Here is a 17,826-nt window from a genome sequence, read left to right as displayed (position 1 = left end):
TTAAGGGCTGTTTAGGCATAGTCAGGAAAGGAGGTGAAGCTGTGGGACACAACTGAATGGGAAAGATCAAAGAGCTGAGTAATGCTTTTCAGCATCTGGAGAGTATATGCTGGAAATACATATTTGGTCATTCACTACTGCTTACAGCAGGGAAATTCTGCACACCAAAACCACTTCAAAATTCAATGTGTTTTGAAAAACTGAAAAAGACTACAATATATGTCCCCTATATCTGTTTGTGCATCCAGGAATAAGTGGGATATAACCAGGGAATTGGAATGATGCCATGCTACTCCTGTTAGCCAAATGCCAGTGACAAGGTAGAAGGCAGCAGTATATAAAACAAAACAGCAGTAATATTTAGCATAGTGTAGTAAATACAAGAGATTTAAATGTTCACAAACAAAAAAAAAAGTAGTTTATTATGATTACAGCTTTTCTACCTACATTTATCTTTCCTAGTCTGATTGCATTCTCCTCTTATTCTTTCTTATTCTCACTGCTTTCTTTCCTCCTTTTCTTAGGCAAAGCTTGGAGATGAAATTCTTGACTACAGGGACTTGGCTGCTCTTCCTAAAAATAAAGCCATCTATAACATTGACCGCCCAGATATGATCTCCTATTCTCCATATATCAGTTACTCTTCAGATGACAGGCATAGTTACGGGGAGGTACTGAAACATGGGTATTTTTTTTTACTCTTGAGTTTCAGGTTCTATGTGCATCATTGAACATGTTGCCAAAGACTATTAACATGACTATTAACTTTTTTTTTTTTAATGTAACTTTTATAGCTCTAGTTAATTGAGTCATGTCATCCATTCATTCACAATGCCTTCCAAAAAAAAAAAAAAAAAGGAAACAACAACCTAACCCAAGATGTTCATTTCTGTTAATTTCATTTTTTAGTTTGTAGAAATTAAAACATTGCTTTCTGTCATCATTTTTTAAAGACATGACATGTAATTAAAATGTTTTTCCATGGGAGCAGTTCTGCATGCGGTAGGAAACAGGAGCCATTGCTAATTATAATGCAAAAATGAGAAGCAAAGCCAAATGTCTTTCATGATTTTTTTTAAATCAAAGTGTACCATGTTATTTTGGTAACACAACAATGGTATCACTTTCCTGTGTACAAGTTTCTTTCAACTGTCCCTTACTTAACCTCATCCTCATGTCATGCATGCACTTCAGCCTTTTCATATGCAGAGCTAATATGATACAGTTTGTGCTAATGAAATCTAATTTAACTCAGTACTAACATACTAATAACTAATTCCAGGCTTTGTGAAACATACTTGTATATAACTCCTGTCATGCAAGTTAGTTCTTCTTCTCTGAACATACCTGCATTTCATTTGACTTTCTGATTGCTTTTATAATTTTAGCTAAAGTTCTGCAAATTAAACCATTACAATATGCTAGATATGAGCAAGATACATACAGTCTAGCACAGAAGTCTGCTTGTTCTCTCCAGGTGTCAGTGAATGGGCAGAAATAAATGCTATAATTAATGGTCATGATATTTAGAATAGCCCTAGTCATGCTACCACTTGCACCTTTTACACTTAATCAGTACCACTAATGTCTCAGTACCAACTGCCAGGTGAAGTGTGGTGCGTATGTTAGGTTTTGCAGACTTTATTCCAAGTCCTCTCTGCACAGTGCTGAACCATGATAGCTCCATTGTAAAGTATTAAAAAATAATTAAATTGCATTTGGTAAAGGGTTTAAATGGTATTCAGGTTTCTGATTTCACAAAATCGAAAGCTGCTGCCTCACCCTGAGCATGTGGAGCATAATCACTTCCTTTCTATGTCAGAATTTGTTGGTGCTGATGATGGTTGTGGCCCGCCTCAAGTGCCTGGTGACATCCAGGACTGGCAGAGGTGCACAGACCAAACATGGACTGTGTTTGCAATCCAACATATTTCCTGGTGCTTCAAATATTTATTATCCTTGCTATTACCAGGGGAAAAAAAAAAATCCTCTCTCCCAAGTCTCAGCGTTCTGGCTTCTTACCTGCAGCTGCAATACTTTCAGTCTGTTTGCTCAACTAACCAAACATAGTGTTTGATTTGGAAAGGAAAATGAGCAGCAGATTGTCAAATTACATGACGTTTAATTGAAAATAAATAGTGCAGGTGTTTTTCTTTCCCTTGAAATGGTCAGTTCTAGTGCTGATTTTGGAGGTCCTTCAATGCATATTTAAATTAGGGTTTGTGTGTAGTTTCAGGCAGTTGCTGTGACTGGGAGTTCCCTGTTGCCTTTCTCTGTGGCACAGGACTGGCCTCACCAGACCCCAGGATTTTGTAGTAGAGAAATCACTCAAAGACAAATATGAAATTATTTATATATTAGTCCTTATGTACTTAATTAAAAATAGATAATAAAAAAATTGCCCTAACTTAATTGACAGGTGTTTTTCCTAACTTTATCATGTGTAAAACATGGATAGTGATATTTTAAGAGTAATTCTTCTCACAAGTAACATCATGCATGAATTTGTATCACTAATTTGTTGTGTGTTGCTGTTTGCAGTCACCTCAGTTGCTCTCTCCAACACCTACTGAGGTAATCCCCAGTGCCTTTGTTCTCCTATTCTGACCCATTTTGTGATGCATAAACCTGGTCATATTAATAACCAGCAGTGTTTGAAATGTGGGGTTCACCCCTTGCCTCTACAGTGCATGGGGTTTATAATTTATGATTTTCAGAGTGTTACTTGTGTTCAATATGTGCTCTGCTTCTGGATTGTCCTCTGTATGCATCTGTCTCCACTGTCATCCATGTTTCTGCTTTCCAAAATAAATATAAAAATATATAAATATGGCGGTCACTTCTTCGAGCTCTACTGAATAAATTATATTGGGAAATATGATTTATGTTCACATTTAAAGCTGTCAGTGTGAGCTGATTCAAATTAGTGCTTGGCATAGATTTCTCCTCTTTTTTTCTTCTCATTTTTTTATTCCACAAATAGTTAAACTGCTTATACTATTTGTGTGCACCTAATTTTAAATCATCTGCACATACCTGAACTTCTAGGTCTGTGTTTTTTGATGTGCATTAATTAAGTTAGTCATTGTTTCAAGAAACACCTTAAAACTTTGGAAGCAGTGAAAGCATTTAATGTATTTCCCAGATAGTGACTCAATTATATATCATGGGTCTGGCTAATTTCTCCATTATGCAATATTATGCACTGCAAAATTTTGGTAATAATGGAGAATTAAGGGCTTTAATAACTGGTTAACAGAGAAGTTAACCAGTAGAGATGAATTTTTTTTTTGATAATTTAAAAATAAAAGCATGTTTTGTATAATATTTGGTGACATGGACTAGGTTGACTGTTCCTTGCAGAGACATAAGGTACACAAAGGTAAGGTCTGAAACAATATAAAAACTTGATGTTTTTTAAGATTATAATAATATCCTTTAAATTCAGTTACTAAACTGCCAGTTTTAATTTACAGAAGAGATAATGGTGTGGAGGTTGGGACTGCCATGATTTGTGTATACTCCCATGTTATCCAGCTTCTCTGTGCTTGCTGTCTCTTTTTAAGGAATCTGTGATCAGGTGCTCGGGCATCATCATCTGCAAACTTGTCACCAGTTTTGTTGCAAGGATTTTTTGTTAGGGGAGAATTCCACTGTGTCATACAGTTGGACACATCACAGACCATTAGCTGACACTCATATGCTATTTAAATATCATTACAAGACTCTGTAGAGCCATTGCAATACTGCTTGTAATTCTCTCCACAAAGGTTAGAGTGGGTATTGCACAATGTAGGTACAGTGGGAATGAAGCATCTCAAGCTGGACATAGAGGAGTTGGTGGCAGAATTCCTGCAGAACACTGCACGCTTGGGAAGGCATCAGGTGTTCTTTGCTTTTTGTAAAATTACTTTGCTTTAATGTGATGTTAAACAATAATACTGCTGGCTACTATACTGAGCTGATTTTCCACTTTTGAAAATGTAGCTAGTAGGTCTGGGGTGATGTTGAAGGGACAGAGCATATCTTGTCCACAGGAGAAACCTGATGATGTGAGAATATTGTACATCACTGTAGAGTCAAGGATAGTCCCAGAGAAGCCAAATTCATCTAAAGATGAATGTATGGACATAATTAAGTTGTTCTGATAGAAATTTGGGAGATGATGGTAGGGCTAATAGGATATATGGTTTGTTTAAATGATGAATCATCTAGTGGGAATCACACAGGTGCCTAAAGGCATCCCCATATTCATGATAAGTGGCCGACATTTGTCATTTGACACTGCCACAGTGTAGGATATCTTCATGCTTTTCTACTGGAACAGGAGAGGGGAAGCAATTTTGAAGTATGACTTTCCATAAAAGAGCATCTGCAGGTTACATTGATTTGTTCTAATATGAACTTAACTCAAGCCAGTTCTCACGTGTCTTAAAACAGGGGAAATTTGAATTTGATTTTATAGCTAGTTTACACAAAGTCACTTCCCCATCTATTTCACTCAGTAGTGTTTTGCTGTTAAGAAGACCCTACTTGCAAATTGCAGTTGCAGTTTAACAAGCTGTTGAAAATCAGTAGCTGATGAAAATCAGGAGGATGTGTACATGGTTTTAACTGGTTGAAGCCAAGGGTTTTGTGGGAATTGGATTGTATGAATGGCTCTGCACAATGGTGCAGTATTAATGCTAATGTGTTAATATTTGGTTTCTTAGGTAATGACCATATTACAGTGTGTCACACTGGGCAATTTATACACAATCGGTTTAATGATGTAGTGAAACCAGCAAATGCTGATTTTTGTGTTGTCTGCAACCATTATGCATCTATTCATATGGGTGCAAAGTGACCATAATACTGTCATGTTGACCTGAGTTCATCTTCCACCCACTTTCATTTGTTCAGGAAATTACACTGTCCTGAAGCAACACCTTTACAGTTCTTTTCAAATTAAATTGTAATTTCAAATTTACGTCTGTGCTGACTTTCCTGGCACCATGACCATTCTCTGGTACTTGGCAGAGCTCTTTCAGTCACTCTGCAGGTGGAGGTGCGGAAAGCCACCCCATTTCATTAGGACTGCATGGAATCTTAGGGCAGCAACTCCCATCTACACAGCACAGAGATGGCATACTCTGCCTGTTTGAGAAGTTGCTTCTCTTCCCTAATAACATGTGTTTCCTCTCTTCCTCTAAGGGTGACCAAGATGACAGATCTTTCAAGCAGTACAGGACATCAAGTCCTAGCTCTGCTGGCTCCCTGGGCTATGGTCGGTACACCCCCACCTCCCATTCTCCTCAGCATTACAGCAGACCAGGTAATCCAAAGCAGCCTTACTTATTCTCTAGATTTTTCCATTACTTTGTAATGTTGTAAGTAGAATTGACTTCAGCAGACAGGGGTTTAAGGTGGAATAGCAGTTCATTGCAGTGATTTATTTACCGTGAAAAGCAAGTTCCATGGGGAGTAAAGGCAACAACTGCTTCAGGAACGTGCATCCAGGAAAACAAAACCAGGCATTTACGAAAAATTGATTCCGTGTATACACAAGATAGGAGGGTTTAAGGGACTTAATCCTGGTCTCATCCTGCCTGAAGATACACACTCAATTCACAGTTCTTCCAAGGTGTGGCACAGTAGCAGTGAATGCACACAAAGCCAAGAGGGTGATTGAGTGACCTTGTATTACGTTCTTGTACCACAGGGTCGTGGTTCTTGTCCCCTCTCCACAGTGTAAGAGCTGGAGGAATGACTAATTCTGATGGCTGAATTTTAAAGGCCAAGTTGCTTTAGTTCAGAAGTTTACAGAGTGTTTTTTGCAGTTTTGGGCTGTAGTAGCAGCTGTGTTGGTGCTCTTGTCACACAGACAAGAGGGATCATCTCCTTTTGACCTTTGCATGGGAATACTTTACAAAACCCCTTTCATATTTGGACTCTGTACAGAGTTTTATCCTTGGAAGTAATTGGTGACATTGCTCAAAATTAATTGTATTTTTTCTCTACTCCATCATTTAGGTGAAGAACACAAAGCATTTCTATTTTTTTGTTGTTGTTGTCTTTTAATTTCTTTGGGAATACATTATAATTCTAAACTAGTTTGAAAATATGCACGTTCTTACTCTTTCCAGGGGAAATGAAGATTTTAGAGGTAACAGAAACAGTTTTTTACAGGAATTTAATATTTGTACTAAACAAAGTCTTTTGACAAAATGGAAATGAGGTGGAGTATAAAATAATCAATTAGAGAGACATTAATCTCTGCTGAAGGTCTGGTAGCTGTCATACCTCATCTTATTAGCACAGTGTTAAAGCAAGGAGGAAAGACAAAAGGAATTCCAAATAAAATTGAATGCTTTAAAATTTAGAAGATAATCTTCATAATCACCATTTTTAATAATTGCACTGATCCTGCAAACTGTGTTATCAGGACATTATTGCAGCAAAGCAGAGATGGCTTGAGAATATTTTTCAAAGTATTTAATCGCATATCTAACTTTCAGAGCTTAAATAACTTCAGGATGTTTCTTCAAATACTTAAATTAGACATGCACTTGAATGCCCCGTGCATTGTGAACTAAATCCTACCAGTGTGCAGCACCAACAGTGAGAACTGGACCCACTTGTGGCACAGTTCTCTGCAGAGACAAGGCTCTTCCCATTTCATTTCATTAGATCCATTATAAGCATTTCTCATTCCCTCTTGCAGCTTTTTAATATGCAGGTTTTCCCCTGAGTGCAGCCATGCTTTTTGTGGTGCCTTTTCTGGAATATTTTCTGATGCATTCCGGCATTTTGGGTGATGCCCCTTCTGGCTGCAGAAAGCCCCTGTCCCTTGGCCGACCCCATAGCGTGGCCACTGGCATGTTTTTAGCAATAACCGGAGAAAGAGGAAGACTTAAATGTAAACTGTATGTTTTCTAAGCATCAGGAGGAAAATGTTCCTGGAAAAAAAAGGATGGCATTGTAATTTGTGGCTTTCAGTAAGTGAACTAAATAGTTTATTTTCACTTACTCTCTGTTGCCCCCAGCTGGTACTCACAGTCTTGGTACCAGTAGCTGCATCTCCCTGCCCCAACACCCAAGCCTTACATCTACATTCAGACATCATTACATCCCTTTCTTCAAAGGTAAGGTCCAGGAATGCAAAACCGTGCTGTGATAATGTAGATTTATTCAGCTGTGTTTCACTTTTATGTCTGTGCAAGCATGGCTTTCACTTGGATAAAATTTGTCTTAATTTTGTGCAAATGCTTCCTTGATGTACTGTGTAAGTTTTACAAACTGAGTGGGTATGGGGTGTTTTATTTTTGCTTTTTCAGTGAGTGTTCAGTGTCTTTCAAAGGGGTAGAGGGAAGGAATTAGCTTTTATAATGAAACTGAGGAAGGGAAATATTTAAAAATCTGTTCGTTCTAAAATACCTTTATCCTTTTTGGTGATGCTAAATAGTATAATAAGCTTAGACATTTGATACAGCATAGGATGATCAGTTATCTAACCTTTTAGCCTACATTTAGATATTCTTCATATTATTTGTAGTATTGCCAAAAATTATGACAGCTGGTTACATCAGTGCAACTGCACTGATTATCACTTAATCTGTGCCATGTCTTATAAAACAGTAACTAAATTTGTTCTCCTTGCCATTAGTTTTTTTGCAGTGGATATTAACTTCTAGCAACCTCCATGTTGTGGACGAGACAGTGCTAAGGAATGCCAAGAACTTTTCAGGCAAAGGCTTTTTTTTAGTCAGTTGGTAAATGTCTGAGAGAGAAGGCATTTACCTACCACATTTGTCTTCCCCTGAGTCTGTCTTCTCTAGTAACAATCAACTTTCAATGCCTGTTCCTTGACTCTCATATACTTTCTGATTTAATAAAGTAAAACTGTTTTTCTTGAGGTTGTAACCAGTAAAGAAAAGGGAATGACCCTCTGCAGGAGACATACTTGCACATTCAAGTGAATAGCAGGTAGTCATTGCCCTTGGAATAATAACTAATGCATGTTTTTTGGGCCCTGATGCTGCCCAAAGTCAGCTGGACATAAACCGGAACAGAATCAAGCTTGAAACATCCAAATATGATCCTTGAGAGAAAATTTTGGAGGAAAGAACTGATGAGATGAAACTGTTTGTTGTTGTTTTAGAGGCTACCTGCAAAGCTCCTTTCCACAACCGGAAGCAGTCAGCCTCGCACACATTTCTTTAAAGGCTGACACAATCCCTGCTATTCTCTGAGGCACTGCTTGAACTGTTTTTGTATCTGTCCTCTCATTTTGGATGGTACTATCCAACCTAATGTACTGAATAAGAGAAACTTCTTTGGTGTGCTGCAGCACATGATTTCAGTGCGTGGAAAGCTCTTTCTCAAAGTCCCATTGGCAGTTGCTTGGCAGCACTGCTGTGCAAATGAGTTTCTGCTCACTGCTACCTGCTGTTTCACAGAGCAGCAGAAATTATTAAGTGCTGCTGTTTGGATAAAGGAATCGTCAAGTGGTAGCTCTTTGTGCCCAAATAATTTTTAGTAATGTGATCAAAATTATAATATTTTGCAATTCTGAGGCACTTTTTTATCAAGGAGCTAAAATATTTTGCAGGCAGTACCTTTCAGTGCCTCACAGTGTTCCTGTGAGGTAGGTGAACCTTTTTATAATTTTCCTAAGTAGGTAATCCTGAGTCCTGCCAAGGTTGAATAGATTATTCACTGGTTTACACTGAGTAAATGTCCCTGTCCAAAATGAGTCAGAAGATTTGCTTCATCCTCTTCAAGGTCTCTGAATTCAGAGTTCCAGAGTGTGGTTTTTTCCTTATCTTTAGAAGCCTTTTGATGGTGTGGATGTGTTCTTTTTCTCTCTTCAAAGTGGTTAGTGTGGGAAGAGTGGGATTGTAGCAATAGTTGGTTTGTATCCAGACCAACCTTAATGTTCCCACTTCAGTTTTAAGAAAGTGAGATCCTGCTTATTTAAAAAAAATTATAAGATCCAAAAATAATACACTGCACTATACTAGAAGTAATCTTTTTAAAACCAGCTCTCCACATATGTTATAAAAGAGATTTCTTTACACTTCCAGTAGACAGATACATTACTACCCTAGGGAAATTAAGACAAGCAAAATCTTCCTTTTGATTTCACTGAGGTTGCCTCATATTCTTCCTGATAATGACAGGGTTCATAATTTTTTCCAGTGACAAATATGATTACTAAGTTCTTGTTCTTCCATCAGTGTTCTGCAGTCTAGCTCCCAAGAAGTGTAATGGGATGAGCTGTTATTTATTATGAAGGCAGATGATTTGAAGGTTGTGCTCTTTTAAGGGTTTTTGTCTTCAAAATAAGTCCTGTGACAACCTCACTTCAAGAAAGCTTCACAGTTCATGCCACTGCAAGTGATATGTGTGATATTCCAAGCACCTATGCTTGGTGTAGTAGTTCCTCTTGAGGTGATGAATCTTCGAGTGTGCTGAGCCCTGCTGAAAAAATGTTTGCTTAAAACATGGTGGAAATTATCTTGCCTTTCTAGTGCAGGAGCACAGCTTCCAAAACCCTTTTTTTTTTTTTTTTGGCTTTGAAAACTTGAAAAGAATTAGTCATCAAACTTCAAAAAGCTTCTTCTAATTTAGTCACTATGGGCAGAGATATTAAAGGGCCCAGTTTTGTGAGTAGGCTTAAACAGCTCCCTCATTCAACCAGTGGCATTTGTTTGTTCTTCAGTCCTGAACTTAGATAGCTCTTACTGTAACTTATTATAAAATTTCCCATCCTCACAGATAAGATAAAAGCTGACTAAGTAGGAGATATTACCAATATTATACTTCTCCAGACAGTGCTTTGCCAATGGAGCATGGAGTCAGTTGGCTCTACACACACAGGGTTAAAAGTACAACCTGCCCTGTCAGCAGCCAGAAGACACAAGGAAGTTTTGTGGTTTATACTCAAGTTCAAAGTAAGCCTTCCCAGATTCTTTCCAAGTTAAACAACATCCAGGGAAGAGTTCAGGATTCTGGTTTTTTGCTTTTCACTGATCAGTAGAGAAGATCACAGCCTGTGGCTGCTTATGGCAGAAGGCAAACCCAAAAGTTTGAAAAATTGCTCTCTCTGATAGTTGTCTTTTCTCTGAGAATTTATTTGAAGTTCTTCTTCAGTCTATACTAGGCAAACCTTGAAAGAGATAGTTTATTGGCAAAGTCTCATTTCAGAGATTTAAATTATAGCCTAGCTTAAGTGGCTGTCTGTAGTTCTTACTCATTAACTTTCTACATGGGTCTTCAGTTTGCTTTATTATTAAACACTTACTTTCGTATGCAAAATGTGAAATACAACTACTCACATGCTTATCTGAAGCAGTGGCAGAATTAAAGTTCAAATGGGCATCAGTTTGTATGAGTGGAGTCCAAGAAGAACCTTTTCCATAATTTCATCCTTAATTCTTTCATTTTGAGCAAGTTAGAGGTGATGGCTTTGCAAACTGCTCCACACAGATGATCCTTGCACTGAGCAATTTTTAGTTTCCCTGTCCCCTGGTACTTGCACTCATATCTTGTGTTCCTACAAGTTTATTCCTCATAATTAATGCTTCCTCCTATTTCCTTGCTGACACTCTACCCTATCACTGAAGAATGACTTTCTGTGTGTGTACCAAACCAGCACCTTGGGTCGCTGCTCAATGAAGTGATTATTCATGCAGATCATATATGAGTAGACATTTTAATAATATGCTAATTTTTAAGTAAATGAGGAATCAATACACTGTGGAAACTGCTTGAGAACTTTAATTTTCTATTTAAATTAGATAACTCCAATAACAATATCTCATTTGAGTGAAGGACATTACAGAATTTTTAAGAATTTTGGAGGTGTAATGGACCTTATTTTACTAAGTATCTACTAGTGACATGGAGGCTTCTTCTATTTAATAGGGATAGGCAGGAATGTGGGCAGCAAGCAGCAAAGAAAGAGGGAATTCATAAATGTGGAGTGGAAACCTGTCCCCACTTTTTTCCTTCCAAGGGCAAAGTGGGAATCAAGAAACTGAATAACCATCTGGTTTCTTGTCTGAGGACTACATGCCTGCAAGCTTGTGGTGATGCAGCAGATTTTTAGTAATTCCATTTTTTTTTCAAACATTTTGGAAGGACCATAGGCTATCAGCACCTGTAGTTGGGATTTCAATCTCTCAACATCCCAGATTACACACTTTCAACAAGAAGTCACAGAGTGGTCACAGCTGAATAGCTTTTGAGTTACAATTTTTGGTCTACTGTGAACACTACAAACGCAAAATTTAGGATGGATTAGTTAGTGTATTGTGATGAGATAACACAGCACGCTCCTCTGACCTCGTCTGTCCTGTCTCTGCTCCCACTGAGCTCGGTGGCACTGTCCCCTTGACCTCAGTGGTGCATGGCAAGGCTGGCTTTGGTGACAGTGGGATGGCCATGCACCCACTGTGTGTCAGCAGAGACCACCTCCACGGGCATGGCCGTGACAGCTCTGGTAACCCAGTAGCTCTGTGGTTATGAAACATCCCCTTCATGAAGGCAGATCTAATGCCCTGAGCTGCTGCACTTTCTTTACCCCAGAGAAACTTGCTACACCATCATCATTACTAGCCATTAAATTTGTGCTTCATCCACACTAAAACAATAACAGCAAATTAACAATCGTTTGATGTAAGAATAAATGTCATGTTTGCTTCCAGTTGCTTAACAGTGCTGTAAACTAAAAGGATTTTACAAGTCCCAAAAAAGTAGAGCTTTACTTTTTTGTTTGCCAAGCAGCGCTATAATGCCATAGAGTGTGCTTCAGGGAAATAAGCCAAGAGGAGATGAATGGCACCTAATAAACATTTGAAAAAACAAGTGGGAAAATGAATATGGAAAAACCTATGTGTATCTTGAAATCTGGTGAAGTGACTATGGCATTATAGATCCATGACTTGATAATCCAACCTTGTTTGCATAAAAAGGCTGTGGCATGTTACCTGTGGGAAAAGTTTGCAATTGAAAGCCAAATTTCAACATCTCTTTTTGTCACTGATATATGCAGGATTTTTTGACTTAACCATAATGTTTATATTTTGGTCTAGTCCTGCTTTGAGATAATTTAAACACTACTGAATTATGTATTACTAATTTCAGGGGCAGGCTACGAGCCATAGCATTAATTTTTTAAAACACTTGATCAGTAGATTATTCAGTTAAGGCTATGCAAACCACATTGCGAGATTCTGGATGTTTTATCCTTTGATTTTCTTTTTTAAAGCATCATTAAAAGAGAAGTTTTCACTTCAAAGTAGGGCATCTTAATCTGATATCTATGAGATAGTAATTTTTGATGAGGTGTTTGGAGTCTGAGCCAATATACTATGCTGAAAAAGAATGGGTTTTACAAAAACATATATTTAAAACTGTTGGATTAACAAGTCATTCTGAACAAGCTTTTATGCTTGAAATACTCTACTTTGCTTTCCATTTTTCTTTTATCTGCTTTCTTTGCTCTTCCCCTTGGAGGCAGTGAAAGTGGTCGGAGCACTCCAAGCTTATCCATGTACTCTGACAGCAAATCTTCACCTTCTGTCTATCAGCAGGCTCCTAGGCATTTCCATATTCCAGGTAGGCATTGACTGCTTAGCTTTTGATCTTCAATTTCTAGCACCTGTTTGTTCTCTTCTGAATGTAATTTTTTTTTGGCATTGATTTGTGAATTTCAAAGTGTAGAAAGAGAAAATGTCTGCTAAGTGAATATCTGTTGTTAAACTTCATCTCAAAAATAAAAGAAAGCTGTGTGCTCATGTACCTATATGTTAAAAAAATTGCTTTACAGAAAGAACAGAATGAAAAATGTTACCAAGAGTAGTACAAAGTTGCAGCAGTGCTGGGTTAGTGGCTGATCTAGATGATCTTAGAGGTCTTTTAGAGCCTTAATGTTTTTAAGATCCTGTGATTTATAGTGCCATAACTGCATAGATATATTGAATTTGTGTGCAGGAGGAATGACTGAAGGGGTTTTTGTTATTTGGGTTTTTTTTCTTATCATTCTATTATCTGAATTTAAGTAATAGTAACATAAACTTTTAAAAGAAGCTGGAAGACTTCAGAACTGCAGGAGGCTCATTGTGGCAGTCTTTGTATATGTACTCTACTGTTTTCAAGTTCAGTTAAAAAGCACATTAAACTTAAATCCACACCATTTAGCTTTCTGACTGCTAAACACATCTACCTTCTCACTGTATTCCTTTTTTTTATTCACATTTAGCTTCTGTGGTTAATGTTTCTGTAAACAGACCACAATTAGGAATTCTATCTGCTCAGGTTCACAGTACTGAATAAATCTGATGTCTGTACAATGTGATATGGGAACCCTGGAGTGTGGCTCTGAGTGCTTCCAGAAAATTCCTGGAAGGCCAAGTTAGCTATACAATTCAAAGTAAAGACAAATTATGGGATTTCCTAAAAGAACAGTTTGTATTTCCAGTATAAACATTCATACCTGAACATGTACACGTTATTTATAAATAATGGAGAAAATTCTTTTCCAGGTGTGACAGTTGTAGTAGTCTGTTGTATTCCTGTATGAATTTTCAATAGTGGCAAGTGTGCCAGTTTCTTTTTTGCTGATAATGAAGTATATACTGGTAGTGCAGATACCACCTACACATCACCAAAGGGATGCCACTCAAGTTGTCTTAGAGCATTTTGAGGGACTATGGGGGGATTAGGTTGCATAGGTAGGTATAAAGGTTTTCAGCTTATGATGGATAAAGTTCCATTCTCTTTTAATCACCAGTGAATGGCAAAGCACAGATTGAATGCATAGTCTTAGCTGAAGTTTTTGCATTGTTACTGTTGCTGAGAGGAGACAAGAGCAGCGTGGTCTGAACTGCTTGCTTACTCTTTCATTCTTTCCTTTCTCTTTCCTTTTCCCCAGACACTGGCGTAAAAGATAACATCTATAGGAAACCTCCTATCTACAAACAGCATGGTACAGTCTGCTTTTCTCTGTTGCAGTTTTATCTATGTGTCTTTGCAAAAAAATGTGTATTGACTCCCAAATTCGTTTGCTGTAGTCTTTGCATTTCATTATGTCCCTACAACCTCAAATATAAAAGGAGAAAAAGTAACATGAAAATTAAATAGTATTTTGTATAACATGATGTCCAAGTATACAGTGAGTGCTCCAAAGCTGAGATACTGGTATTTTGATACGTTGTGATGATTCAGAGCTGATAATGAGTGCCACATAAACTGCTGTGCTACACCCTGAGTGCAGTTCCACGCCCTGTTTGCCCTGTCCTGCCCTTCTGTGCCTGCTCCTCAATATAAAACCTTAGATGCAACTTCTCAGGCTGAGCAAAAACAAAAAAAGAAAAGACAGTTTAAAAAGTTGATTATTATAATGCAGTTTGGAAAAATCATGAACAAATGCAAAGTAACAACCATCTAGTGTAAGTCAGAATAGTTTCACTCATTTACAGAAGCTGATGATAGGACTCTGATATCCTGTGTCCTGGCTGTGTAATTAAATTTTATAGATACATTTGTTTTGCAAAGAGGATTCTAAGCAACAGCTTTATATTTGCAGGCTGGGCATTTTTATATCAGTTGCTGTCTGTCAAAGTCTGGATTATGTCAGTTTTGCACTGCTGTATGGAGTTGTCTCGTAATCACTGAAGTGAGCAAGAATTAAACTAGCAAGTCAGCAATCTCATTAAGTTAACAAGAATATATGTTTTAAACTTTCTTTTCTACATTATAGATGTTTTGAAAGATTGTGTTGAAAATACTTTTTTTTTTCCTACCAGAGGGCAAAACATAATTTACTGTAACTAAAAAATCCCCAAAAAACATAAAATCCAGAAACAACAACAAAAATCAATAAACTCTCCTTCCAGTAAAAATAATACAAATGAAAATCAAATTTAAAAATACTTATCTTTTGTTCTGGAAGGACTTGCAACTAAAGCATGAACACATAAGCAGCAGATGATTCAGCTCCTTAAGCTAATGGGACACCAAACTAATTCATAGTGAAAAGGAGCCAGAGAACATTCCTTTGTTGAAGAGACCAAGTTTGAACAAACAAGCACAAAAATGTTCTTTAAAACAAGAAGTGCAAGAAGCTCTTCCAAAACATTCGGTTTAAATAGTTTTAGTTACATCAGCATCCAACAGATTTGCTGTAGCTACAGCTTCTGTGTTTCTGTTATAAACAACCAATTCCAGAATGAGAAAAAGGTGGTGGAAGAATGGAACATGCAAGAGATCAGACTCAGAGCTGGGAGTGTAGGAGCCTGCATGGTTGTGTTTGTATGTTTGTGTTTTAGAAATATTTGATCATTCAAAGTTACTAAAAAGTTTTGAAATCACATTGGGATTCATGGCAGAACCGAGTATCCCTTGTAGTGGTGAAGCTAATGCTCAGTACTGATGAAATTCAGGGCACTTAGATTTATCTGCCAGCACTGTGTTATTTGAAGCCTTCTCAGGAGCTTGGGAGGGGCTGGCCTTCATGGCCCTCGCTGATTTTGGCTGTGAATCCTCTGCATCTCTTTGAAGTCAGATGCTTTCAAGATCTGGTGGAACTTTTTTGAAATTTCTGAATAGAAATCTTGAATCAAGCATGGGGTGTTTTTCCTTTGAAAACATCAAAATTTTTGTCTTGAAACAAAAATAAAATTTACAAAAACACATCAGATCCTCTATACAAATTTCTGATGTAATGGGAGCAAGATCTGTACACGTAACCTGGAATAACTTGTTGATTTGCAGTTTAGATTGTGCTCCCAAAATATCTGCGAACCAGGTTTAAGCCCTTCTTGCAGTGTAGGGGCTTTATTCATCATCTGTCATATTCGAATATTCCTTCCTATTTTATTCCTCAGAGAAGCAGCTTGCCATCTTGGGAAAATACCCTTGTCAGGATGCTATGAGATAACTGTGAAAACCTTTTTCATAATGCTGTTCATGTTTTCTAACCCAGCTTTTTTTTTTTATTCCCACACTAAATTGAAGTGGGAGGAAGCAGCCAAACCCTCTACAGTTCCAGTTTTTCACCTCTAACCTACAGATATTTTCCTTATGGCAATTTGTAATTTTTTAGCTACCACCTCCTCAGCAAAACCAGTTAAGGTCTGGATGTGAGCTGTACAATGGCAGCAGAAATTGCATCAGAATAACACTGAAATACTTTTGGTGATGGCCTTTCACCTGTGTTGTTTAGACACAGGGCAGATCCTCTACAGACATGATGGCTGGGGAACTGGAGAGGGCAGAGATTTTCCCAACTTGCTGGGAGTTTTTCAACACTTCTAATGGTGCAATTTAATCTCTGTCTCTAAGAAGCTCATCTGAGCTTTAACTTTTGTATTATCGTACTCTTTCTCTTAATAATAATTACATTTTCTGTCTACATTGCATTGCACGGGGCCATTTTTCTCAGGCATTGCAGACAACCCCTTGTCACATACATTTCTCACGGGCTTAAAGTTATGCTCTGCCCTTCCATTACTCCAGTTTTGCACCATTAAAACTCTCCCCAAACTACCCAGAGGGATACAAAGGCAAGTAGGGCTCAAATTTTAAGAACTTACCTGAAATTGTGTGAACTTTGGCACCAAGCTTTCTGTAAGATTCTTGAGTGTAACTCGGTGTCTGGAACAATATCCTGGGAAATAAAAGACAAGGAAAAACACATTCAAGGGTTGGGAACTATCTAATGAAGAGCTTTTAGGCTTTCAGTTTTCTTCTCAGCAAGTTGAAAAGTAACAAGGAAATAACCCGTGGTAAAACATCAACTTTTTTTTGGGAAACATTCTTTAAGAGTACAGTATGGGCAGAAGAGGAAAATGCAGTCATAAAAATTGGTTGGTCGAGAATTTTGAATTTTAGAGTCTGACAACACAATCTCTTTTGCATATTTTATAAAGAGGCAATGCCAAGTTTGTTTATAATTTTCTTTACTATGATTGTCTGTCCTCTTTGGGATCCCAGGAGACCCAGGTGTGCTGACTACAAAATATCTGTGTGACTGCTTGTCCTTTCATGGTCATTGTAACACAGAAGGGGGAAGTGGCTTCCCTGTGAGTGGTGGCCATAGAAATTTATCCCTAAGTTATGATGTACAATTCTTTTTCCCACCAATCATTCCCAAAAGTAGTTTCTTCCCGAAAATAAAGGTTCAAAATCCAGCAGGAATAGATTCTCTAAATTCACTGTATACATGAAGGATGAGTATTACTATAATAATTTCAAAATTACTTTGATTAATTATGTGAAACCACACATCAAATTTTCTGTCCCACTCTGTTTTTTAACCTGATTTTTCTCCCCCTCTTAAAAATATTTGGAACATAACTACAGTCAAAACAGAAGATAAAAAATAAGATGCATTCTATTAAAATTTTTTAAATTAATTTAATTTTACAGCAGCAAGAAGATCAGAAGGGGAGGATGGAAGCTTGGATCAGGACAGTAAGAAGGTAATGATCAGAAAGAACAAAAGGAAGTATTAATCATTCTTGAAGAAACTGGTTTTTAAAACACATTCATATGTAAAGGTATTCTTTTAAATAATTGAAATAATCATTACTACTTTTAGATCTTTCCGAAAAGACATAGAAAAGCTTAATCTCTCACCCAAAGGGTTTAGAATGTACATTCTGCAGTAAAGAGAAGTAGGGATATTGAGATTAAGAGCAATAAACTATGGATTTTCACTCGGTCTCAATGTCTGCGTTGGTGATTCAGCTAATCCTGCACACACAGGATGCATATCAACCTAGAAGAAAAATGTCAAGAGCAGATTAATTATAAGAAAATGGCATAGGGCACCTTCTA

The 17,826-nt window shown here is 37.5% G+C and overlaps 1 protein-coding gene across 7 annotated transcripts in view; it reads left to right on the top strand.

Annotated features, from left to right (window-relative positions):
- Positions 1-17,826, top strand: part of ABLIM2 (actin binding LIM protein family member 2) — a 127,576-nt gene that overhangs the window by 87,846 nt on the left and 21,904 nt on the right. For 3 of the 7 annotated variants that reach the window (XM_053941025.1, XM_053941024.1, XM_053941031.1), the window contains 7 exons: positions 525-671; positions 2,542-2,574; positions 5,194-5,314; positions 7,026-7,124; positions 12,502-12,603; positions 13,919-13,972; positions 17,416-17,468. In XM_053941025.1, coding sequence (XP_053797000.1) covers positions 525-671; positions 2,542-2,574; positions 5,194-5,314; positions 7,026-7,124; positions 12,502-12,603; positions 13,919-13,972; positions 17,416-17,468 — 609 coding nt within the window. The remainder of the gene's footprint in view (positions 1-524; positions 672-2,541; positions 2,575-5,193; positions 5,315-7,025; positions 7,125-12,501; positions 12,604-13,918; positions 13,973-17,415; positions 17,469-17,826) is intronic. The other 4 variants (XM_053941028.1, XM_053941027.1, XM_053941030.1 and 1 more) reach the window with 4 other exon arrangements.

Source organism: Vidua chalybeata, chromosome 4 (genome assembly GCF_026979565.1).
Source record: "Vidua chalybeata isolate OUT-0048 chromosome 4, bVidCha1 merged haplotype, whole genome shotgun sequence".
NCBI lineage: Eukaryota > Metazoa > Chordata > Aves > Passeriformes > Viduidae > Vidua > Vidua chalybeata.
Note: the sequence above shows the minus strand (reverse complement) of the source record. Positions and strands in the feature narration are given on the sequence as shown.